General features: G+C 43.9%; 1 protein-coding gene across 6 annotated transcripts in view; it reads right to left on the reverse strand.

Moving 5' to 3' along the window:
• LOC141735510 (kinesin-like protein KIF2A) overlaps nt 1-26,291 on the reverse strand; it is a 116,349-nt gene that overhangs the window by 63,431 nt on the left and 26,627 nt on the right. For 5 of the 6 annotated variants that reach the window (XM_074568418.1, XM_074568416.1, XM_074568415.1 and 2 more), the window contains exon 2: nt 4,807-4,901. The exons of the other annotated variant lie outside the window; for it this stretch is intronic. In XM_074568418.1, the coding sequence (XP_074424519.1) occupies nt 4,807-4,901 (95 nt within the window). The remainder of the gene's footprint in view (nt 1-4,806; nt 4,902-26,291) is intronic. 6 annotated transcript variants of the gene reach the window in all.

Consider the following 26,291-nt stretch of genomic DNA (forward strand, 5'->3'; position numbering starts at 1 on the left):
TTGATGTATTAGATTCCTTCCTTGGGTATTAATTAAACCTCTTTCCTCCCAAATTTTTCCAAAAGTGTGGACTACTCCATACGCATATTTAGAATCCGTAAATATGGTCCTGCTTTTTCCTTTTAATAATTCCAGGGCTCTACAAAGGGCATACAGCTCACAAGCTTGAGCTGACCATGATGGACTCAGAGGTCCTGATTCTATAAGTTCTAAATTTTTATTAATTATGGCATATCCTGATTTTCTCCTCCCTTCCACCACACGGGGGGGAGCCATCTACAAATAACACTTCTGCATTTTCTAACTCAGTATCTCTTAAGTCTGGCCTCACCTTAGTCTGGGTCTCAATTACCTCTAAACAATTATGTTGTACTTCCTTTGATGGCTCTCCAAACAAAAACTGTGCTGGACTCTGAGCAGAAGTCACCCTTGGTTCTAAATCGGGGGAGTCTATTAATATTGCTTCATATTTCAAGATCCGGCTGTCCGTTAACCATTTTTCTGCCTTTTGTTGTAAAACACTCCTGACATTGTGTGGGGTATACACTTTTAAAGGAGCACTAAAGGTAATTTTCCGAACTTCCTCTATTAATAATGCGGTAGCTACCAAAGCTTGGAGACAAGCAGGCCATCCTCTACTTACTGGATCAAGTAATTTAGAACAGTACCCCACAGGTTTTTTTATTCCTGCCCAGTCTTGAGTAAGAACTCCATATGCTGTCTGATTTGATGTATTCACAAAAAGATGGAAAGGTTTTTCTAAATCTGGGAGGCTCAATACAGGTGCTTGTATTAATGCCTTTTTTTTATTTCCTCGAATTTCTGGTCATCTTCTGTAAACCACTTAAGTTGGTTACTAGTTAATTTTTCATATAGAAATTTTACCTTGTCACTATAATTTTCAAGCCATGATCTACAATATCCATTATTAGGATATTTGCCGAACCTCCTTTTTAGTTTGTGGGGGTCTTAAAGATAGAATCCCAGATATCCTATCAGAATCTAGTTTCTTCTTTCCCTTACTTAGCCAATGTCCTAAGTATTTTACTTCCTGTTCTACAAACTGTAGTTTTGATCGGGACACTTTCAATCCCTTCTCCCCTACAAAATTTAACAATTTAATAGTAGCTTCTCGGGTCCCCTCTTCAGTTTCTCCTGCTACTAATAAATCATCTACATATTGCAATAATTTTATCTCCTGGGGTAATGTAAAATCCTGCGAGATTTTCTCTAAAGTTTGCCCAAATAAATTTGGTGACTCCGTAAACCCCTGTGGTAATACCGTCCATCTTAATTGCTGTTTCCGTCCCGTTTCGGGGTCCTCCCACTCGAAAGCAAAATAATCTCTAGATCCCTCGTCCAGAGGACAGGCCCAAAAAGCATCTTTCAAATCTATCACACTATACCAAATATGTCTGGGAGAAATATGACTTAATAAAGTATAGGGATTTGCCACTACAGGGAATTTAGTAATCGTTCGCTGATTTACAGCTCTTAAATCCTGTACCATTCTGTATGACCCGTCCGGTTTCTTTACAGGGAGGATGGGTGTATTATGAGGTGACATACATGGTTCCAAGGTTCCTTTTTCCAAAAGTCTGTCAACTACAGGTTTTAATCCTTTTCGACCCTCCATGGGTATAGGGTATTGCTTGATTCTAATCGAACGATGTGGGTCTATTATTTGAACGCTTATGGGGTCCATTTTTATTTTTCCAGTTTCCCCTTCTTTATACCACACCGAGGGGTTAATAGCTTCTTCATCCTCCTGTGTTAAAGTATATAATTTGATCTGCAGTTTGTTCCCCTGACTCTGAATGCTCAAGTTTAACTTCAAAATCAGATCCCTTCCTAGTGATTTGTATTCCGCTTCAGGGAGCAAAAGTAAATCATTAAGACAAATTTTCTTTTCTGTTTCTACTTCTACATCTTTCAAGATAGGGACTTTAAAAGGTTCTCCTTTTGCCCCGACTACTGACATGTAATTCTTCCCTATCTCTATTCCTTTTGGAAGTTTCTGAATGGTTGATTTTTCAGCTTCTGTATCCACTAAAAATAAAACCTCCTCCTTATGGGGACCTATTAATAATTTTATCAAGGGCTCTGTTGATGTTTAAGTCCCCAAAAGATATAGCCCCTGACACCCCTATTCTTCTTTGAACATTTTCTCATCTTGTTCTCGCTTACGACAGTTCCTCTGAACATGTCCCCTCTTGTTACAGTAGTAACAGACAGGAATTGTGAATCTCTCCCTATGAGGCTGTCCTCTGGGTGTCTGCTCTATTCTTTTTTCCCTTTTCTCTCTAAACGGATTCTGATTTTTCTGACTTTCTTTTACTGCTGCTACAAAAATTTTTGTCCCTTTTCCTCAGCAGTAAATAAGATCCCTAAAATGGATTGTATTTCTTCCTAGGTATAAGTATTAGGTCCTAAAAATTGGTCTAGTTTTTCTGCTACTCCAAGGGGATCATCTAATAGGGTCCCCATTCCTTTCTTGAAATTCCTTACATCTGTGGTATTTAATGGAACTGCCACAAACCCGATGCCTCCCTGATTGCCTCCGAGGGGTACTTCTCCTAAGGGATATAGAGAAGCTCCCCCAAATGTGGCAGTTCTACTTCTCGTACATGCAGCCGGAGGTCGATCTAATTCCGGTGCTGTCGGTGGTGGAGGCAGGGGTAACGGTGGCACTGGTGGGGGTACTACGGCCCCTGGAGGGAGAGCCGCCGTTGGAGGAGGATTGTTAGGATATGGAGATGGTAAGTTATCCAGTGGTTCCCCTTTATCATCTTTTTCCTTCCCTTTTTCGTCTTTGTTTCCTTCTTCTTTCTCAGACTTTTCATCCGTTTTTAATGTAAGTATTGAAGCCGGAAAAGGACGTGAAGTCCTGATCCATAATCCTGCATAATCACTTTTCTCCTGACTAAAAGGTTCCTTTGAATTTCACAATTCAGAACCAGGGAAAGAGAAAACTCTTTCTCTGATGATACTAAAGACAAAAGAAGATTCAAAACTAATACCCATTCGGCAAGTATTCGGTTGGAAACAAAAACACGAATCAATGCCATAGAAAAAGAAAATGGGGGTTTGTGAAATGTGCTTAAATGATTCGTGTCAGTGTGGACAGTGTTAAGGCCACAGGGTGAAGTGTGACCTTTGATTGTTTTGTCTGTCTGGCCGCAGACGAGACGGTGTGTCTGTCGTGTCTGTGTTTTGCAGGAGCCACCTGGCGAACATTCTAGAATACCAACTTAAACCGGTCCTGTTGTTATCTGCATAGTGACCTGTAAGAGGGGGGATACACCCATTTTTGGCAAGGGCCAACCATTTTAGAGGCAGTTATGAATATGTATTAGTATAGGAGATATAAACCAAAAATGGGGTCTGTAAGGTGTGTGTCTTGGTTGGGCAGAGACTCCCGGCACACCCAGCGCTGTTTGCTTGCCTTTATTCCTTTAATAAATTAATAAATTCTAATTGGAATCCTGTTTGCGATTAAATCATTTATCACACCCCTCATCCTATCACTACACTCCCTCACAAAGAGTCCCTCCCCATCTCTCCTATAGGCCCCCTTTAGGTACTGGAAGGCTGCTATGAGGTCTCCCTGGAGCCTTCTCTTCTCCAGGCTGAACAGCCCCAACTCTCTCAGCCTGTCCTCATAGCATAGGTGCTCCAGCCCTCTCATCATCTTCATGGCCCTCATTTGGACTCGCTCCAACAGGTCCATGTCCTTCTTATGTTGGGGGCTCCAGAGCTGGACACAGTACTCCAGGTGGGGTCTCACGAGAGCAGAGTAGAGGGGCAGAATCACCTCCCTCAACCTGCTGGCCATGCTTCTTTTGATGCAGCCCAGGATGCAGTTGGCTTTCTGGGCTGCGAGCGCACATTGCCTGCTCACGTTGAGCTTCTCATCCACCAACACCCCCAAGTCCTTCTCCTCAGGGCTGTTCTCAAGCCATTCTCTGCGCAGCCTGTATTTGTGCCTGGGATTGCCGTGACCCAGGTGCAGGACCTTGCACTTGGCCTTGTTGAACTTCATGAGGTTGGCACAGGCCCACCTCTCAAGCCTGTCCAGGTCCCTCTGGATGGCATCCCTTCCCTCCAGTGTGTTGACTGTGCCACACAGCTTGGTGTCATCGGCAAACTTGCTGAGAGTGCGCTCAGTCCTGCTGTCCATGTCACCGACAAAGATGTTAAACAGCACTGGTCCCAGTACTGACCCCTGAGGAATGCCACTCGTCACTGGTTTCCACTTGGACCAGGATGAGACCAGGATGTCATGCAGGACAGTGTCAAACACTTTGCATAAGTCCAAGTAAATGACCTCTGTTGCTCTTCCCTTATCCACCAACACTGTAACACCATTGTAGAAGGGCACCAGGTTTGTCAGGCATGACTTGCCCTTAGTGAAGCCATGTTGGCTGTCACTGATCACCTCCTTATTTTCCATGTGCCTTAGCAGAGTTTCTAGTAGGATCTGCTCCATGATCTTGCTGGGCATAGAGATGAGACTGAGCAGTCTGTAGTTCCCCGGGTCTTACTTTTTTCCCTTTTTGAAACTGGGGGTTATCTTTCACCTTTTACAGTCAGTGGGAACTTCACTGGACTGCCACGACTTTTCAAATATAATAGAAAGTGGCTTAGCAACTTCATCTGCCAGTTCCCTCAGGACCCGTGGATGGATTTCATCAGGTCCCATGGGACCTGATATTTTCTCTTTGTTTCCAGTGCAAATTCCAAAGTAGTATTAATGTGGAATACACATTTTTTAAAAGAGAAAAGTTCTAAAATAACTAGGTTTACCTCTTTTCCTTTAGTATCTCCATTTTCAATCCATTCAACGGTTACGCTTTCATTATCTGCATTTTGGGATGTTACCATAGCTTGGTGAATTCGGCCTAGAAAGGAAACACAAGTGACCCATTAGCAGATGGAAAAATTTTCCAGAAGTTATTTTAATCCCTGCATGGAGAAATGCAGATAGAGGTAGGAAGAAGAGGGTTTAAAAAAAAAAGTGATAAATAGAAGATGATTCCTGACCACATACTGTAAACTGTCTCAGGTTTGATACACTAGCAGATGCTATAACGGGACAGTCAGTGTACAAGTGAAAAACTCAATGAACAGAAAACTGAGTGGTGAGTAAATAAAATACCATGTGAAAGCCACACTACTTAGACTCTTCTGAGAGTCTCCCATGGGTGGGAATGTTTCCTGAGGTGCATTCCACAAAGGCTTGTCTGTCTCCCTTCTAGGCTGATACAACATTAAATGTCCCGACATAGGAGGGAAGAACCCTGAAATTGTATTCTGATATCCATTTATTGTGGGCATTCAATAAGTTGGTAATTCAACTAAAATTAAATGGCCTGCAATTTAACACAAATCATCATTTTACAGGCCACCTGATCAGGAAGAAGTCATCAGTGAGGCCTTCTACAGAGAGATGGAAATAGCCTCACGATCACAGGCCCTGGTTCTCATGGGGACTTCAACCACCCTGACATTTGCTGGAAAGGCAACACAGTCAGGCACACACAGTCCCAGAGGTTTCTGCAGAGCATTGACAATAACTTTTTGACACAGGTGGTAGAAGAACCAATGAGGAGAGGTACACTGCTGGACCTCGTACTAACAAACAAAGAAGGACTAGTTGGGGATGTGAAGGTTGGGGGCAACCTCAGTTGCAGTGACCACGAGATGGTGGAGTTCAGGATCCTGCGTGGAAGAAGCAGGGCAAAAAGTAGAATTCCAACCCTGGACTTCAGGAGAGCTGACTTTGGCCTCTTCAAGGGCCTACTTGGAGGAATCCCATGGGCTAAGGCTCTAGAAGGAAGGGGGGTCCAAGAGAGATGGTTAATATTCAAGCATCACTTCCTCCAAGCTCAAGATCGGTGCATCCCTAGGAGTAAGAAATCAGGCAAAGGGGGCAGGAAACCTGCATGGATGAGCAAGGAGCTTCTGGGAAAACTCAGAAGGAAGAAGGAAGTTTATAGAATGTGGAAAAAGGGACTGGCCACTTGGGAGAAGTATAAGAATGTTGTCTGAGTATGCAGGGATGCAATGAGGAAGGCTAGGGCTCACTTGGAATTAAACCTGGCAAGGGATGTCAAGGACAATAAGAAGGGCTTCTTCAAGTACATCAGCAGTGAAAGGAAGACTAGGGAAAATGTGGGCCCACTGCTGAATGAGGTGGGTGCCCTGGTGACGGAGGATGCAGAAAAGGCAGAGTTACTGAATGCCTTCTTTGCTTCAGTCTTTACTGCTAAGGCCGGCCCTCAGGAATCCCAGACCCTGGAGGTAAGAGAGAGAGCGCCTGGAGAAAGGAAGACTTTTCCTCGATTGAGGAGGATTGGGTTAGAGATCATTTAGGCAAACTCAACACCCTCAAATCCATGGGCCCTGATGGGATGCACCCATGAGTGCTGAGGGAACTGGCAGATGTTATTGAGAAGCTGCTCTCCATCATCTCTGAAAGGTCATGGAGAACAGGAGAGGTGCCTGAGGACTGGAGGAAAGCCAACGTCACTCCAGTCTTCAAAAAAGGCAAGGAGGACCCGGGAAAACTGCAGCCCAGTCAGCCTCACCTCCATCCCTGGAAAGGTGATGGAACAGCTCATTCTGGATGTCATCTCTAAGCATGTGGAGGAAAAGAAGGTTATCTGGAGTGGCCAACATGGATTGACCAAGGGGAAATCATGCTTGACCAATCTGATAGCCTTCTACGATGGAACAACTGGCTGGGTGGATGAGGGGAGAGCAGTGGGCGTTGTCTACCTCGACTTCAGCAAGGCTTTTGACACGGTCTCCCGCAGCATCCTCATAGGGAAGCTTCGGAAGAGTGGGTTAGATGAATGGACAGTCGGGTGGATTGAGAACTGGATGAATGGCAGAGCTCAGAGGGTTGTGATCAGCAGCACAGAGTCTAGTTGGAGGCCTGTAACTAGCAGTGATCCCCAGGGGGTCAGTACTGGGCCCAGTCTTGTTCAATATATTCATCAATGACCTGGAGGAAGGGATAGAGTGCACCCTCAGTATGTTTGCTGATGATACAAAACTAGGAGGAGTGGCTGACACACCAGAAGGCTGTGCCGCCATTCAGTGAGACCTGGACAGGCTGGAAAGTTGGGCGGAGAGGAACCTAATGAAATTCAACAAGGGCAAGCGTAGGGTCCTGCACCTGGGGAGGAATAACCCCATGCACCAGTACAGGTTAGGGGCTGACCTGCTGGAAAGCATCTCTGCAGAAGAGGGACCTGGGAGTCCTGGTGGACAACAAGTTGACCATGAGCCAGCAATGTGCCCTTGTGGACAAGAAGGCCAACAGTATCCTGGGATGCATTAAAAACAATGTAGCCAGCAAGTCGAGGGAGGTCATCTTCCCCCTCTACTCTGCCCTGGTGAGGCTGCATCTGGAGTACTGTGTCCAGTTCTGGGCTCCCCAGTTCAAGAAAGACAGGGAACTGCTGGAGAGAGTCCAGCAGAAGGCTACAAAGATGATCAAGGGACTGGAACACCTCTCTTATGAGGAAAGGCTGAGAGTCCTGGGTCTGTTTAGCCTGGAGAAGAGAAGACTGAGAGGGGATCTCATCAGTTTATAATAATATCTAAAGGGTGGATGTCAAGAGGATGGAGCCAGACTCTTTTCAGTGGTGCACAGCAACAGAACAAGGGGCAATGGGTACAAACTGCAACACAGGAAGTTCCATCTGAACATGAGGAAAAACTTCTTTACTTTGAGTGTGACAGAGCACTGGAACAGGCTGCCCAGAGAGGTTGAGTCTCCTTCTCTGGCGATATTCAAAAGCCGCCTGGATGCATTCCTGTCCAACCTAGGTGACCCTGCTCTGGCAGTGGGGTTGGACTAGATGATCTCTAGAGGTCCCTTCCAACCCCTAACATTCTGTGATTCTGTTATTTTAAAAACAATTGCTAACACAGACTGTTGAGCTGGAGTTAAGGTGCCATTGCTATGACTTCTTCAGCAAAAGATCCAAAGCCAGCAAGCCCTCATAAAGTATAATACAACCAGTAAACTTTCAGTAGGAATAAGGATTTTCCTTCTGAAATATGTAGCGTACTACATTTTTTAATGTAATCTGTCATACTTTATCCTATTTCCTACACGTGGTAGTGAGGAGCAATTGGAAGAGCAGAGCAGCCATACACTGACACAAAAGTGCATGTCACATTGATTTCACATCTGTGCTTTGCCCTAAGAGTACCAAGAATTGAGGTTTCTAAAGAACACGAGTCCGATGTGACTGATCTAACACCCTCCTTTAATGAGCTATAGCATGAACAAGCAACCCCTTACTCCATTGCATTTGAGAGGGAAACACAAGCGATACAGTATAAAAGGAAACCTAAATAATGTTTTGTTAACTCCCCAAAGGAAAAAATGGAAATTTAAAGCTTTATACACCCAGCAAGAAGCATTTTCATTGCAACTGTACTTAATCCTTCCATGAACTCCCTGAAAAACCACACAATTTTAACTTGTTTGTAGCTTGCAGCCTGCAGCCCACGCAGACCGACAGCGGCCCCCGCAGGTGTCTCTACCAGGCCACCCTCAGTCCCGCCAAGCTCACCTGGGCGCACGCCCATGCACCAACACAGCTTCTCAGCAGCTCTGCAGGACGAGTGCAGTCTGGTAATTCTCACATCCACACACCTCAGTGTGCACCTCCTCCCGCAGCACCATCAGACAAATCCACTCCTCCAATGCCAGCATGTCCCATGTTCCACCTGCCTGCTGCCCCTGAGACCACACTTCAGCACCTACCCTGAGCCACCGCTCAGGAGCCCAAGGGCCATGTGCAGCTCCAAAAGCACAAGCCAATTGCCCTGGAGCAGTCCGTGCATACACTGCTGCTGTTGGGCACCTGCTTAGGGGCGAAACACATATATAACATGCAGAGGAAGAGACTAACTGAAACTCAGGCACAGCATAGCACATGGGGGAACTCGCAGAGCTGTTGACACCCCTGGGCAGCACTGCTTTCGCATCTGTGGTTTTTACCTCACCGGCAACAGTACATTACATACACATTTCTAACCTCCACACTTCTCCTTGCCTAAAGCATAAGATTCAGTCCACCACTAAAGTCTTTTTACTTAAAAAAAAAAAACCAACCAACCAACCAACCAAAAAAACCCCAAAAAAACAAAACCAAACTTCCCCCTTTGCTTCATTTGGTTCCTTTCTTCTAGCATTTGCTAGTTTTTATTTCCCCATTCTGTATTTTGTCTGAATAAACCCTTCCATTTGTGCCTCCTGAACATCATTCTCAGACGCCCCAGCTGTGTGTACTGCAGGGACAGCCTAGATTCCTCACTGAGGCACTGCCAAGCAGGAGATGTAAAGGCAGGGATCACAGCCATGTCCTCCCCTCTGCACACAAGCGTTCCTCCATTTCCCCTCATACAAACAACATTGTGCAGGCATACATCCTGCCCTTGGGACCATGCCCAAATTCTGCTGGTGGCTGGGCTGAAGCAGACTGAGCATGATGTTCCCACATCTAATTTCCTTGGACAAGCATTTTTGTGTAAGTTTTCTTTGTGCAAGGTCCTCAATACACCTCTCCATTAATTTTTCTGCATTCAATAACCTCTAGTGATGTAATTTGGTGCAAGAACACTCTGTCGTAGAACTGTTTCATTTAGCTATCTGGTCTGTTAGCAAAGTAGCAACAGAAGCCACTTTCTTCCTATAGCAGTGCCACTTCTGCCACTTCTACAAACAGCATGCTGGGATGCAAGGATACAAGCTTTTCAGCACTGTGGGAAGTGGAAGACTCTTCAAGCTTACATTGGTATAATCTTCTCCTACTGTTTTGAGACTTGGTCCAGCTGTCAATCCGGAATCAAGAGAAAATTGATATATGAAAAATGTAACTTTAGAGAAACATGCGTTATACAATACTATAATAATCTTTTGCATGTTAACAGATTTTATAAATTTTGAAGAAAAGCACTATTCACAGCCTGTGACACTGTATTAGTCGCAGAGCCAATCATTTAAGTCCTATTACCTGCTGCTGTGCTCTATTACTTTTGACAGAGAATGAATAATTTAAAAAAGGTTTAATCTTTGCCATAACAAGTGAAAGGAGATCAAAACAGGCTGATGAATGAATAGAAAATACTGAATCCTCTCACAAACACAGTAAGCCAGCATGCTGTAACAAAAGAATCACAATAAACCTTCCATCTCTGTGCCAGACCTTTATCCACTCCCTGGCCAAGAAAGTCAGGATTGAATAAAAACAACACTAACAAAAATAAAAGTTATGTCCATCTTCCAAATATTCCCAGTTTAAATAGAAAATTTATACTATGTTTAAACTGGCAATATACTCATGCTATTTGTTCCTCAAAATTCTTTATGTGTTACTAAAAGTTTACATGTTATTGAACTGCCAGAAAGCACATATACATCTTTATAATTGCCTCTTGCTCTCCACAAACAGTATCCCATTATATTTTTCTAGTACATAGCTGTACAGCAGTTGTGAAATTCAGGAATGCCAGTGACCAATTAGGCTGGCGTAAACCTTGTCTAGCATATAAAGCAAGACCAAGCTGCAAATGCTAAAGCATAAGAGCCAAATCAATCTGCAGAGAGTGGTTGAAGGCAATGTCCCTGATTTTCGGTGCGTTTTCTGGAGTTGGTATCAAAATCTGAAATATAAACATGTTCATGTAAACATAAACATGCATTATGACAAACTGAAAAGGACCAAGTGATTCGAGAAAGACTATCTTCACACACATCTCAAAAACAAAAGAAGAAAACAGAGTCATAATGCTGATACACTAATTCTTCACTTGGCATTTCCTTAATTTTTATTGCCTCTCCTCACATGATTAGAATTCACACCACAGGCAAAACTTTTTCTGGGAAGTTGGTCCGTTGCTATAGAACTCAAAACTAATGGAGAAGTTTGAAAAGGCTATTATTTGTGTAAATAAGTTCTGTCAAACAGTGCATGGCATCTGGCTTATTTCCTACTGACTAGAGCATGCAGGAAACATTGCTGCAAATACAGCAGTAAGACAACACAAACGTATGTGAAGCCATCACTTTACAATTACCTTAAATACACATACATTATGATATTCTCACCCCTATCAATACAAATGAAGAACAGAAACTCTCCACTCCCTCTCTTCCTAGTCATCTTATGAAAATTTGACAAACAGAAGAAAGCAAGCATAAATATCTGCAGAAATAGCAGATAAATCCCCTCTATTGTAAAAATTCCTAAGCCAGCTATTGGTACAGAAAAAATGTTTAGGAAGCAGTAGCAAAAGCAAATAACCAGGGCTAAATCAAACATTTTGACTAACCCTCAACCTAGGTAGCAATGACAACTGATAGAAATACCAAGCTGTACTTAGATCCTTGCCTCTAAGCAAACTGAACGTTTTCTACCTGCAAAACTTCTCAAAACTACCACAATTTTGTAGCAGTGATCAATGACAGTACTAAAACCATGGCCTTTTCATCTTCCTAATACTTTTCAGTGGTAAATATGGGTTGGTGGTTTTTAAATTACAGACTACATTAGCTTACATGATTAAAACCACTTTTCACTCTCCTAAGTGAAAAGGCTGGAAAAAGACCACAACCTTCCCTGCCCTTCCAAATAATTAAAGTGCACTAGCCCCAAAAGACACTGTACTCGCACTTCTCATGCAAAAGTTTTGTGAAGTCTTAGAAATATCTTTGAGCCATAATAATTCAAAATTTACACACAGGCTCTGGATCAGGCTATAGAAAATAAAGGTTCATAATTTCTACTACGACACTCTCATTCCTCCCCAAAAAACAGCAGCAGGACTCTGCCCGGCAGTGTTAACCTATCACCATCATACAGTTGATGGTGATCAACTCATCATATAGTTGAATCTTGTCAGCTCAAACCCAGGCAATTATTTTTAGCAGGACCAGGCTATGGCAATGTTAATGGACCCAACATTCAGTAAAGGAAACTCATAGCTTAGGATAAATCCTCTGAACTTGCCACTTCTTTACGAGCACAAATGTGTTATATAAGCTCAGGCAGTGGTCTGGTCAGCCGAGCACTTAGTTTTTCTAAGTGCATCAACAGTAGATGTTTCACAGATGAATACAAAAATATAGTACAAGTTAACATCTGCTACAGAGCCTCACCAAGGATGACCACTGCAACAGAAGCTACCCATCCCTTAAAGGATTATAATGGGCATTTGTGAAATAGCCATGATTTTCCTAATCACATTCATGAGGAACTAACATAAATGTTATCTCATCTAGAGACACCTGGACATGCTTGACCTTCACGCTCTGCCACTTGATATTAAAAAAATTGAAATTGCAAAAAGTAGAAATTTCTTCACTCTCTTTTAAACAGAATACAAACCCCCCCAAAAAAACCCCCAAAAAACCCCAAACAACTATGTTTAGGAGAGACGTGAGAAGAAGCAGCATTTACCAGAATTACCATGGTCCAGAAAATCATCTCCTGAGCCACAGGCTCCAATCCTGGCAATTCTGGTGGAAGGACTTTCCTGCTCTCACAGAGCTCAGGGAGGCAAAAAATAAACCTTTACTCACCAAAAAATGTCTAGAGCAAACTTTCAGGAAAAAATCCCAAGGAAAAAAGAATTCTAGGCTCCGTGTCTCCAACAATGTTACCTGTTGTGACATCCCTATTCAAACAATCAGCGCTTGTTACGGTTCTCCCTGAACTAATGTCCTGGTTTGAGGTAAAACAGAACCAATTTTCTTTTCAGTAATTTTACTTTTCACCTAAGCCTCTTCTAACTAACTAACTCTCTGAAATTAATGGCATATTTTTCAGACAGTGTCGGCTTCTAGCAGATAAGGTCTGATGTTTAAAGTGAATACCAAGGAATGGTATGCAGAGAGGCTCCTGCTTATACTTATTGCTATAACAACCAAGGTCAGCTAACACTGTTGTGTGCCCCCTTGGAGGATCAGAAGTGGAAAAGTGTAAAGGGGTTGCATCTGTAGGGAGAAGCAGGCAGGACAGGTGACCCAAAACGGACCAATGGGGTATTCCATCCCATCTGCATCATGCTCAGTATAAAAGCTGAGGGATCAAAGGGGTCAGTCTCTTTCTTCAATGGCCAGCATCCAAGGAGGACTCTTTCTGTTCATCTGCCTTTGATCTGGATCCATGCGTTCCTGAATCCAGTTCCAGAATCTAGTTCCCATCCATCGTTGAGTCCAGTCTGGGACTTTCCAAGTGCTTGCCGGTAACGTGATCATCATCCTGGGAGCTAAATATGGGTTGTATATATTTCATTATTTTCTTATAAATATTACTATCTTTTCTTCGACTCGTTCTGGATGTCATATCCAAGCACGTTCAGGAGCAGGAAGTTATTGGAAGTGGTCAACATGGATTTACCAAGGGTAAATCATGCTTGACCAATCTCATAGCCTTCTATGATGTTATAACTGGTTGGCTGGATGAGGGCAGAGCAGCAGATGTCATCTACCTTGACTTCAGCAAGGCTTTTGACACTGTCTCTCATAACATCCTCCTTAGGAAACTGAGGATGTGTGGACTAGACGAGGGGACAGTGAGGTGGACTGAGAGCTGGCTGTGTGACAGGACTCAGAGGGTTGTGATTAATGGAGCAGGGTCGAGTTGGAGGCCTGTAACCAGTGGTGTCCCCCAGGGGTCAATACTTGTACCAGTATTGTTTAACATATTCATCAATGACGTGGACGAGGGGACAGAGTGTATCCTCAGCAAGTTCGCTGATGATACCAAACTGGGAGGGGTGGCTGACACTCCAGAGGGCCGTGCTGCCATCCAGCGTGACCTGGACAGGCTGGAGAGCTGGGCAGGGAAGAACCTAATGAGGTTCAACAAGGACAAGTGTAGGGTCCTGCACCTGGGGAGGAAGAATGTCAGGCACCAGTATAGGTTAGGGGTGGACCTGCTGGGAAGCAGTTCTGAAGAAAAGGATCTGGGGGTCTTGGTAGACAGTAAATTATCCATGAGCCAACAATGTGCCCTTGTCGCCAAGAAGGCCAACGGAATCCTGGGCTGCATAGGGAAGAGTGTGGCCAGCAGGTCGAAGGAGGTCATTTTCCCCCTCTACTCTGCGCTGGTGAGGCCACGACTGGAATACTGTGTCCAGTTCTGGGCTCCCCAGTTCAAGAGAGACAGGGAACTACTGGAGAGAGTCCAGCGTAGGGCAACTAAGATGATTGAGGGACTGGAGCATGTCCCTTGTGAGGAAAGGCTGAGAGAGCTGGGACTCTTTAGCCTGGAGAAGAGAAGGCTGAGGGGAGACCTTATTAACGTTTACAAGTATCTCAAGGGTGGGTTTAAGGAGGATGGAGCCAGACTCTTTTCAGTGGTTCCCAGTAACAGGACGAGGGGTAACGGGCACAAGCCGGAACATAGGAAGTTCCGATCAAATATGAGATAAAACTTCTTTACGGTGAGGGTGACAGAGCACTGGAACAGGCTGCCCAGGGAGGTTGTGGAGTCCCCTTCTGTGGAGACTTTCAAGACCCGTCTGGATGCAGTCCTGAGTAATGTGCTCCAGGCAATCCTGCTTTAGCAGGGGAGTTGGACTAGATGATCTCTAGAGGTCCCTTCCAACTCTGAAATTCCGTGATTACGTGATTCTTTTTATTATTTTATTAATAATATCTCATTAGTTTAGTTTATTTTTCAATCCATAAGTCTCTTTCTCTCTCATTCTTCTCTCCCTGAAGGGAAAGGTTGGGGAGAGCATCTGTCGTTCGTTCAGTGGCCAGTCCAGCCCAAACCAAACCACAACAACAATACAGACAGTCCTGCTGCTAATCCCCCAAGGAAAAACTGTAAGTTACTAGTGACTGATGTTTCTTTCTCCACAACACTAAAGATGCTTAATTTTCTTTTGTTTCAAAGTTTCTTTTATTCATAAACAACTAGACTTTTATTTTCTCTGTATCTACCACAGTTATGCTTTAGTTTTGTTTTACTTTATCATACAGATTTGTTTCTTTATTTCATTTTTGCCATGCCACCCTTCCTTATTGTCTTGTCTCTTGCCTTAGTTATTGTGTTATCACACTGTCAAATGGGTCATTAAACATACACAGTACCTGCCATATTTCTAAAGCAAGTTCTTAAATATTTTTTTAAATTCCATATAATTTTAATTAAAGATATATTTTAATATTTATTTTTGTGAATGATCCCTAGCTACCAACTCATTTTGTCTTATTCTCTAAATTATCACAGCAACACCCAAGTCCTTCAAAGGACAAGCTTGTTACAACTGCATTTTATGATCTCCATAAACCTCTACAATGTAACAGACAGGAATTTTGAGAACAGAAACTAACATTAACCAAATCGAGTTTCCCATATCTGCCTGTATATTTCAGTTTTGAACTAAAATCCAACTTAATCTACTCTTGCCCCCATCTAGAAAGCTACCAAACTCAGAACACTCCCCATCCAAGATATGTATCTAACTTCTGTGCAAAAACCAATCAAATATAGTGCTTTAGAAAAACAAAGTTCACAGATCTTACTGACAATCCACTAACAAATTGGGGCAGGGGGGAAGCTCACACATGCCACTGAACTGTGTATAATATTTAGCTTCAAAATACAAAGAGAATGTTTAATGTCCTTCATACAGCAAACAGGACGCAAGCAATTTTTTGGTCCTCCTTGCATTCAACACCAATAACATCCTCCACCTCCCGCCCCAAACCACTAAATTATAATTCAACATGCTCAGCCTAGCTGAACTTGTTAGCTGTCTATACTGATGCACCGTCTCTGAAGAAGTTACCTAGAGATGCATCCCAGTGCTGCTGTCAGTATTTGCTTCTCTAATAATTGTTAAATCTCCAATATTTTCACATTTCAATTCACTGGTTTTTTTTCTGTTGACCTTTCATTTTCCAAGCTGATCTCTAAAATTTCCCTTTATATTCAAAACAAGTTTCCTGTGGTTTCACCAGTCAGAAAAACACTTTTTTTAATTCCCTTCAAGGTAGGTCCAGTTTCTTTTGGTGGTAGGGAGATAATACTCTTTTAAGCGCATTTCAAAGTGCATTATTTCATATTAGTGAGTTCCTCCTAAAACATCTTCCCTTTATTTGGTTTCAGAAGCTTCAATTGCCAGTGAAATCAATGGCAATCACTGGCTTCACAAAACGTTAAGAGTATCTCACCGCTGTAGCATTCGGAAGCTACAGCTACATATTGCTTCTGTAGGTGTCAGTGTCAGAGCGAGAGAGGAGACTTGTTTCTAAAGCAGCTCAATTCATAAAGAAGTATCACATTACAACGGCCAACAGATGCACTGATATTTAGATATTTATCAGCAAGTTATTTCATCTGTACCATGCCAGTGAACCTATCATTTTTAAGAGCAGAGAAGTTCTCCACATATAATTTAGCCACAGAAAAAGATATTTGGAAGGAAGCACCTGTCCAGTCATATCTAATACATACTACCATAAGTCCCCTATAAACTGAACACATTTCACCTTTTTGTTATTAAGTGGTCTGCCTCTGCTATTCACCCCAAAAAGTTGCACTAGCACCTCACTGTCAACATATACAAACTTTTTTCCAGATTACATGTGTTCACAGTCATTTAGTACTCTGTGCTTTCTTTTATGGCTTATATAAAGACACCTGTACAAGAACGGTGAGCCTATCTGTACCTGTTTCAGTCAGAGTATCTTGTTTTCCAACACTGGCAATGAGGATGAGGTGCAATATCCCACATGGGCTCCAGACTGCTTTCCACAGGAACACTCACTGCCAAATTACAGTAATTCTAAAATTGTACTCACTTCACCCTGGTAGTCCACACTTATTTTGTGGTTAACTAGAATATCAAGAATTTTCTCCTGTCATTTACAGTTTATGATCTCCCAATTTATAGCAAAAGCACATTTACTTTGTGCCATGTTTTATCCCAGTTGTTTCATTCCATATTTCCTAATCTTCCTGCATGATATAAATCTCCACAGAGATGATACTTCCACTCTGGCATAGTAATGAAGTTTCCTGAGAACAACGTTACCTTCTGTGTTATGACCAGGAATGAATAACTATAATGGATGGAAAAAGACAGCCAACCAGCCAGTCCCAAAACTGATCCCAGAAGGCACACTATTAGGTAGAAATTATTAGGTACACTATCATCACCTGTCTTAAATACATTACCGTTCTTGTATTAAACTTCATCTGAATAATTTTTAATGCTCTACAAAACATTTTACTGAAATTCAGAGAAACTTATGACTGACCTTCATAATGGGTTGATATCAGTAATGCTGCGCAAAGCCTCTCCCATATTGATGCACTGGCGGGGCTAAGCTCAGGTTATGTCATTCTGCACTCAGTTCCAGGATTCAGCACTACATTTACCCGTTCCACCTCTAGGACGCTAGTTTGGGACACAGAGACTAGAAGCACTTTAGCATCTGTCCTCCACTTTGCTACTACTTTTAGTTGAGGCACTTAAGTTCCTAGAATGCTTCAATTAGATTTGTTATTTCCCCCACCCCCCCGTTTTACTGCAAAATCAAGCAGGATGAACTAAAATTACCAAACCAAAAGTGATGTTAATGTGATGGCTGATTGCTCCATTACCTAAAATTCTTTTATTCAGTTATGTTGGTTTTGTCATTGGGGTACCGCAACAGTCTTTTTTTATTTTTGATGGGGAGGGGAGGCAACTCATACGAGGATCTATCATTTGCTGTCAAGTTAGATTGTGTCATGCTCTTACTGAAACGTGGCATAACTCACGACCAACCTTCTCATTCTCAAGCAGCAGGCAGTACTAGGTTGTAATAGAAAAACTCAAGTACTGGAGATCACGTCTGTGCCTTTTTTCCAGACCATACCAGGGACAGAACCCCTAGGACAACTGGTACAGGCTGTCTCATGTCCCCAACACCCCTAGGACAGCACCTTTCACGACACATTGCTCACAACTACAGCAACTTGGTGCTCACAGACCAGGTCCCTCAGCTGTGCCTACGGTAGCAAGTAGCATACTGCAACAGGAGCAGATTTGCAGAGCAAAGCAGGTGGTGCTGAGGATCCGACATTCATACTGCATGTTTTGGAGGGGACTGGGGGGATCTAGTGCCACAAACTGAACACCCCTTGTTGGAGTGCATCACATAGATTTCTGGAGTGCACCCTCCAGCTAAATTTCATCCAAAAGGAATTTAGCATGCTCCGAAGCCACTTTCAAAGCGAACTAAAGCATAACATGAGGACGTAAGGGATGATCAGAAGACACATGTCCAAAGCCCATTCTTGATCTGAACTGAAATGCTTGTACAGGTGCACCCCTGTGGTCCCAAGAAGCATGCTTAGAGCAGTAAGACCTATGCAAAAGTGAGAAAACTACATATGCAGCCTATGATGCTTTTAGAGCACAAACACGAGCATGTGCTGCACGTCCTGGGATGTGCAAGAGAATTTGAAAGCGCGATGCCTACTAAAATGCAGGACCGTCCAAGAAGCGATAGCCAAAACAATGCAGTTCAGGTCTCTTCTCATCAACCAGTCAAGGAAGTTTAGGTTTCCTATAGAAGGTAGGTCATCTGGTTCACTCTAGATGGGAGCCTGGAAGTGAACTAGCACGTGTGCGATGAGAATGATCATGATACCAGGACGCTAGACTAAAATGAGGTACAAGATAAATTCACAATCAGAACAGTCCAAACCATGAAATACTTGAATTCTCTCTAACAAGAGATTACATGCAAACAAGTGCTAATGAAGGAGGGGATTGGGAAAGTGAAACACTGTTTTCTTTTATGATGTAGGCCTTTCAAAACATTAGCTAGAAACTTATGCATCATCTTCCAGCCTGATGTTCAGTTATACTCTGAATAACACCAGGTTTGGGGGCTGATCCTTTGGCAAGACAGCTTTTTGGGTAGTCAGATGCCATGACAATTGTGAAGAACTTCAAAAGGGCCTCTTAAAAATAAGGGAGTACACAAAAAGGTGGCAGATGAGCTTCAACATAGACAAAAGAAAGATAAGGCAACCAGAGAAAAATAATCTAATTTATGGGTACACAATGCTGAAACTGGAACTAGAAGTTACAACTCAAGTAACAGATCCTTAAGTTAATGCTTACAGTTCTCTAGAATCACCGACTCAATATGCAGCTACAACAAAACAAGAGCCAATGAAACACTGGCCATCATCAGGAACCTAGAGAATAAAAGCGTCATTTTTAAACTATAAATAAAACTTTGGTGCCCTCACATTTCAAGTACTGTGTGCACTAGTCTTCACACCTCAAAAAAGATGTAGCAGAATTAGAGGAGGTAAAGAGAAGGACAATGAAGAAGACAAAGAGAATGAAGCAAGTAGAGATTAAGGCGGGTGAAATTACTCACTTTTGAAGAAAAGGCTGCAGATGGATTTGGTTGAGCTTTACAACCATAAAAGACAAAATGAGTGAAAACTGTTATTCACCAAATCCTGGAGATATTCAAGGTCAGGCTTGATGAGGCTCTGAGCAACCTGATCTAGTTAAATATGTCCCTGCTTACTGCAGGGGGGTTGGACTGGATGACCTTTAAAGGTCCCTTCCAACCCAACACATTCTATGATTCTATGAAATCCTGCAACACTAAAACTAGGAGCAGTGTTTTAAGGCAGACTGGTTTCAGGCAGATAAAAGTAGTAATGTACTTCTCTATGCAGCAAGCAGGGAACTTCCTGATCTTGCTTCCACAAGAGGTTTTGGAGGCAGACAGTGTAAGTTGGGTCAGTGTGTGAGCCAGCATAGGCAGGATTCAGGAACAACCACAAAACCATGGATGAAATGCAAAGAGTAAATTTAATCTCAGTACCTCACGAACCGGGGGATCCTTGAAGCAGCACTCAGGCAGAGGCACACAAGTGGGGATGCAGGCACCACAGAACTTGGTCCATGCTAGAGGATCACTGAACCTGCTGTTTTCACCTGTATGTCAGGGATTCACACAGGCGTATTTTACCACTGTGCTCTGATCTTTCCAACAGCAGGGCAGGAATCTCAAGCATGTTTGATAGGGTGCCTCTAAGTCTATCACAGGCCTATGTTATCTAAACACAGATGTTCTACTTGTCAAACACACTACATGTACTTGACTAAACAACAAATAGTGTGATATACGTTTTTGACACCCCAGCTGCAAATCATTTGATTGTGTTCACAATCCTCACGAATCTTCCGTTATTTTACCACAGTCAGAAAGGTATTCAATAAACTCACAGACAACAGGTCTATAAATGAATATTTCATAGGACTAGGCAGTTATACTTCTAAAATCCCAAATATAATTCTGGATACCAGAGGAAGACAAAGGCATGAGACTGCAGACACTGACAAGGCTGACCTGCTTTCCCTAAAAAGCCTCTCCTACTGCCGTTGGGCTAGATGAATGGTCTGATCCACTGAGGCACTTCTAATGGTAGGGTGAGCATACTTTAAGGAGAGGGAGGAACCTCCAAAAAGGCAGAAACACTTCAAAAGCTTTATAAAAAATTTCACATTCTCCATTTTCAGTAAAAGTCTTACAGAGAGAAAAACAAAAGTTTTCATTCACTTTTCATAAAGTAATCTTCATTTTGTCATATATTCACAAGGCAATCTCCCTTCCAAAGTGTAAAGAAAGCCCAAACAAAAAAAAAAAAAAAAACAAAAATCTGCCCATTTTCAACATTCCCAAAAGGTTTTCCAACACCCACAGGTCCCTTTCATGGCCTATATGAACCCCTGCAGTTCTCAGGTTTGATGCAAACCCATTTGAATAAGGTTTGCATCTCTAATTGCTTAATCTTCACAGAATCACAGAATGGTTCTGTGAAGAAATGGTTCTGTGATTCTGTGAAGATTAAGCAATTAGAGATGCAAACCTTATTCAAATGAGAATAAGATGTTAATGTATGCCATGATAGTATTTTCTATCCTCTATCACATTTTTCTTTTACTGCTGCTGCATAAGTGAAGGTTTTCATTCAGTTGCTGGTACTGACATTCACATCTTTCCTATGGGTTGACAGCTTGTAAACAAGTTATAAGAACAGTTCAATGTCTTCTTATACATATTTTTTAATTTCATAAAACCGAACATAATTTGACATCTTGCAAATTTAGTCAGCAGTTCCTTGGAGTCCTTTGAAATAATTTTGTAGGCAGCTTCTTTAAAATCTTTTAAATCTGTTTCTGAAAGTTCCTCTCCAGAATCCTTTGTTATATATTTTTACAGCTCAAAGTCCTCTGTGTTCAGTATAAATTTCAATACAGTTATGGTATGTAGGAGCAAAGGGAGATTCAGTCAACTGTCTCTTTCAAAGAGCACTGGGGTTTAGTGGTTGTTGAAATATTTTTAACTTTTCTACAACGTGATTTAAGATTGTGGTGGATTCTCTGCTAAAAGACTGAGATGATTTGGCCTGTCTTCTCCCTCCCTTCCCCCTTTCTCATTTTGTTTGTTGCTTGAATAAATGTCAGAGACCTCCTTTTCATGATTTTCTCTGCTTTCTCTGAAACTGACGGTAGCTGTCTAGAAACTGTCTTGCATCACATACATAGAAAATTTCTACTATCCCCTTTTAAAGATGTTTTCGACTGGTACCTTTTGTATTTTATGACCCATCCTGTCAAAGATGGGGGTTTTTTTGTTTGGTTGCTTTTTAGATTTCCCTTACTTTACAATATTACATTTAGTAAGAATATTTACTATTACTTACTTTATTACAGAGCTGCCAGATGTTGTTCCTGGTTAAAAGTCATAAGCCTTTAGTTTCATACAAGTTTAAAGCCAGTATTTTTCCCTAATCTTAAAAAGGTTCTAAAAGCTCAAGCTCAAATGAATAAGTAAACTTTGAGTAATATTTTAGTTAGAATCAAAGAATATCTCGAGTTGGAAGGGACCCATAAGGATCATTGAGTCCAACTCCCTGATCCTTGCAAGACTACCTAAAACTAAACCATATGACTAAGAGCGTCATCCAGATGCTCCTTGAACTCGACAGGCTTGGTGCCGTGATCATTTCCCTGGGGAGCCTGTTGAGTAACCAACCACCTTCTCAGTGAAAAACCTTCTTCTAATGTCCAATCTGAACTTCCCCTGATGCAGCTTCATACCATTTCCTCGTGTCCTATGGTTGGTCACCAGAAAGAGGAGATCAGAACTTGACCCTCCACTGCCCCCCTTGAGGAAGTTGTAGACTGCGATGAGGGCACCCCTCAGCCTTCTCTTCTCCAAGCTGAACAAGCCAAGTGATTTCAGCTGCTCCTCATAAAGTCTTGCCCTCAAGACCTTTCACCATCTGTGTCACCCTCCTCTGGACACACTCTAATAGTTTGATGTCCTTCTTATACTGAGGTGCCCAAAACTGCACACACTACTCAAGGTGGGGCTGCACCAGTGCAGTGCAGAGTGGGACAATCACCTTCCTCGACTGGCCGGCTATGCTGTGCTTGATGCACCCCAGAACCCGGTTGGCTCTTTTGGCTGCCAGGTCATACTGTTGACTCACATTCAACTTGCCATCAACCCAAACCCCTAGATCTCTTTCCGCAGGGCTGCTCTCCAGCCTCTCGTCTCCCATTTTGTATGCATAACCAGGATCTAGTTCCAAACCCCCCTGCCATGGGCAGGGACACCTCCCACTAGACCAGGCTGCTCAAAATCCAATCCAGCCTGGCCTTGAACACTTCCACTGAGGGGGCATTGACAACTTCCCTGGGCAACCTGTTTCAGTGCCTCACCACCCTCACAGTAAAGAATTTCTTCCTAATATCCAATCTAAATCTCCCCTCTTTCAGTTTGAAACCATTACCCCTCATCCTATCACTACACTCCCTCACAAAGAGTCCCTCCCCATCTCTCCTATAGGCCCCCTTTAGGTACTGGAAGGCTGCTATGAGGTCTCCCTGGAGCCTTCTTTTCTCCAGGCTGAACAACCCCAACTCTCTCAGCCTGTCCTCATAGCACAGGTGCTCCAGCCCTCTCATCATCTTCATGACCCTCATTTGGACTCGCTCCAAAAGGTCCATGTCCTTCTTATGTTGGGGGCTCCAGAGCTGGACTCAGTACTCCAGGTGGGGTCTCACCAGAGCAGAGGGGCAGAATCACCTCCCTCGACCTGCTGGCCATGCTTCTTTTGATGCAGCCCAGGATATGGTTGGCTTTCTGGGCTGCGAGCGCACATTGCCTGCTCATGTTGAGCTTCTCGTCCACCAGCACCCCCAAGTCCTTCTCCTCAGGGCTGCTCTCAAGCCATTCTCTGCCCAGTCTGTATTTGTGCCTGGGATTGCCATGACCCAGGTGCAGGACCCTGTACTTGGCCTGGTTGACCTTCATGAGGTTTGCACAGGCCCACCTCTCAAGCCTGTCCAGGTCCCTCTGGATGGCATCCCTTCCCTCCAGTGTGTTGACTGTGCCACACAGCTTGGTGTCATCGGCAAACTTGCTGAGGGTGCACTCAGTCCCACTGTCCATGTCTCTGACAAAGATGTTAAACAGCACTGGTCCCAGTACTGACCCCTGAGGAACGCCACTCGTCACTGGTTTCCACTTGGACATTGAGCCATTGACTGCAACCATTTTGAGTGCGGCCATCTAGCCAGTTCCTTATCCACCAAGTGGTCCATCCATCAAATCCATGCTTTTCCAATTTAGAGACCAGGATGTCATGCAGGACAGTGTCAAGTGCTTTGCATAGGTCCAGGTAGATGATGTCGGTTGCTCTCCCCTTATCTACCAATGCTGTGGCACCATCATAGAAGGCCACGAGATTTGTCAGGCATGACTTGCCTTTGGTGGAGCCATGTTGGCTGTCACCAATCACCTCCTTATTTTCCATGTGCCTTAGCAGAGTTTCTAGTAGGATCTGCTCCATGATCTTGCTGGGCACAGAGGTGAGACTGACCGGCCTGTAGTTCCCCTGGGTCTTCCTTTTTTCCCTTTTTGAAAATGCGGGTTATGTTTCCCCTTTTCCAATCAGCGGGAACTTCACCAGACTGCCACGACTTCTCAAATATAATGGAAAGCATCTTAGCAACTTCATCTGCCAGTTCCCTCAGGACCCATGGATGGATTTCATCTTGTCCCATGGACTTAGAATTGTTAGGGTCGGAAGGGACCTTAAAGATCATCTAGTTCCAACCCCCCTGCCATGGGCAGGGACACCTCCCACTAGACCAGGTTGCTCAGAGCCCCATCCAGCCTGGCCTTGAACACTTCCAGGGATGGGGCATCCACCACCTCTCTAGGCAACCTGTTCCAGTGTCTCACCACCCTCATGGTGAAGAACTGCTTCCTAACGTCCAGTCTGAATCGACCCATCTCTAGTTTTAATCCATTCCCTCTAGTCCTACCACTACCCGACATCCTAAAAAGTCCCTCACCAGCTTTCTTGTAGGCCCCCTTAAGATACTGGTAGGCCACTATAAGGTCTCCTCAGAGCCTTCTTTTCTCCAGGCTGAACAACCCCAGCTCTCTCAGTCTGTCCTCATAGGAGGGGTGCTCTAGCCCTCTGATCATCCTCGTGGCCCTTCTCTGGACACGTTCCAGCACGTCCATATCTCTCTTGTAGTAGGGACTCCAGAATTGGATGCAGTACTCCAGATGGGGTCTTACGAGAGTGGAGTAGAGGGGGAGAATCACCTCCCTCAACCTGCTGGCCACGCTCCTCCCGATGCGGCCCAGGATACAATTGGCTTTCTGGGCTGCTAGTGCACACTGACAGCTCATGTTGAGCTTCTCGTCCACCAGCACCCCCAAGCCCTTTTCTTCACGGCTGCTCTCAAGCCAGTCGCTGCCCAGCCTATATCGGTGCTTGGGATTGCCCCGACCCAGATGGAGGACCTTGCACTTGGCCTTGTTGAACTTCATGAGGTTTGCACAGGCCCACCTCTCCAGCCTGCCAAGGTCCCTCTGGATGGCATCCCTTCCCTCCAGCGTGTCAGCTGCCCCACACAGCTTGGTGTTGTTGGCAAACTTGCTGAGGGTGCACTCTATGCCACTGTCCATGTCGCTGACGAAGATGTTAAACAAGACTGGTCCCAGTGCTGATCCTTGAGGGACTCCACTCGTCACTGGCCTCCACTTGGACATGGACCCATTGACAGCCACTCTTTGGGTGCGGCCGTCAAGCCAGTTCTTTATCCACTAAATTGTCAGTCCATCAAAGCCATATTTTATCAGCTTGGAGACCAGGATGTCATGCGGGACAGTGTCAAAGGCTTTGCTCAGGTCCAGGTAAATGACGTCAGTTGCTCTCCCCTTGTCTATTGATGCTGTGACCTTCTCATAGAAGGCCACCGGGTTTGTCAGGCATGATTTGCCCTTGGTGAAGCCGTGCTGATTGTACCCAATCACCTCTTTGTTATTCTTCTGCCTCAGCAGTGCCTCCAGGAGGATCTGCTCCATAATCTTACCAGGCACGGAGGTGAGACTGACTGGCCTATAGTTCCCTGGTTCCTCCTTCTTTCCCTTTTTGAAAATGGGGATTATGTTTCCCCTTTCCCAGTCAGTGGGGACCTCACCAGACTGCCAGGACTTTTGGAATATAATAGAGAGCGGTTTAGCAACCTCATCCACCAGTTCCTTCAGTACCCGTGGGTGTATCTCATCGGGTCCCATGGACTTGTTCACTTTCAGGTTCATCAGATGGTCACGAACCTGATCTTCACTTACAATGGACAGTTCTTTCCAACCCCTGCCATTGTCTTCTGTGACTCCGGGAGTGTGGCTGGAGCCCTTGCCAGTGAAGACTGAGGAAAAGAAGTCGTTGAGAACCTCAGCCTTCTCCATATCACTTGTCACCAGCTCCCCCGTTTCCTTTCTGAGAGGGCCCGCGCCCTCCCTAGTCGTCTTCTTACCATTAATGTACCTATAGAAATTTTTGCTGTTTCCCTTGATCTCCTTGGCTAGATTTAATTCTAACTGAGCTTTAGCTTTTCTCACCAGGTCTCTTGCTGTTCAGACAGCTTCCTTATATGCCCCCCATTCTAGCTGTCCTTTCTTCCACTCCTTATAAAGTTTCTTTTTGTGTGACAGTGTGTCCAGGAGCTCCCTGTTCATCCAGGCAGGTCTCCTAGCATTCTTTCCTGCCTTCCTCTTTGTCGGTATACTTTGCTCCTGGACACGGAGAAGGTGATCCTTGAATACTGACCAGCTGTCCTGGGCCCCCCTTCCCTCTAGAGCTTTGTCCCACAGCACTTTGGCCAGCAGATCCCTGAAGCGATCAAAGTCTGCG

The sequence above is a fragment of the Larus michahellis genome, chromosome W (assembly GCF_964199755.1).
Source record: "Larus michahellis chromosome W, bLarMic1.1, whole genome shotgun sequence".
NCBI classification, from domain to species: Eukaryota; Metazoa; Chordata; class Aves; order Charadriiformes; family Laridae; genus Larus; species Larus michahellis.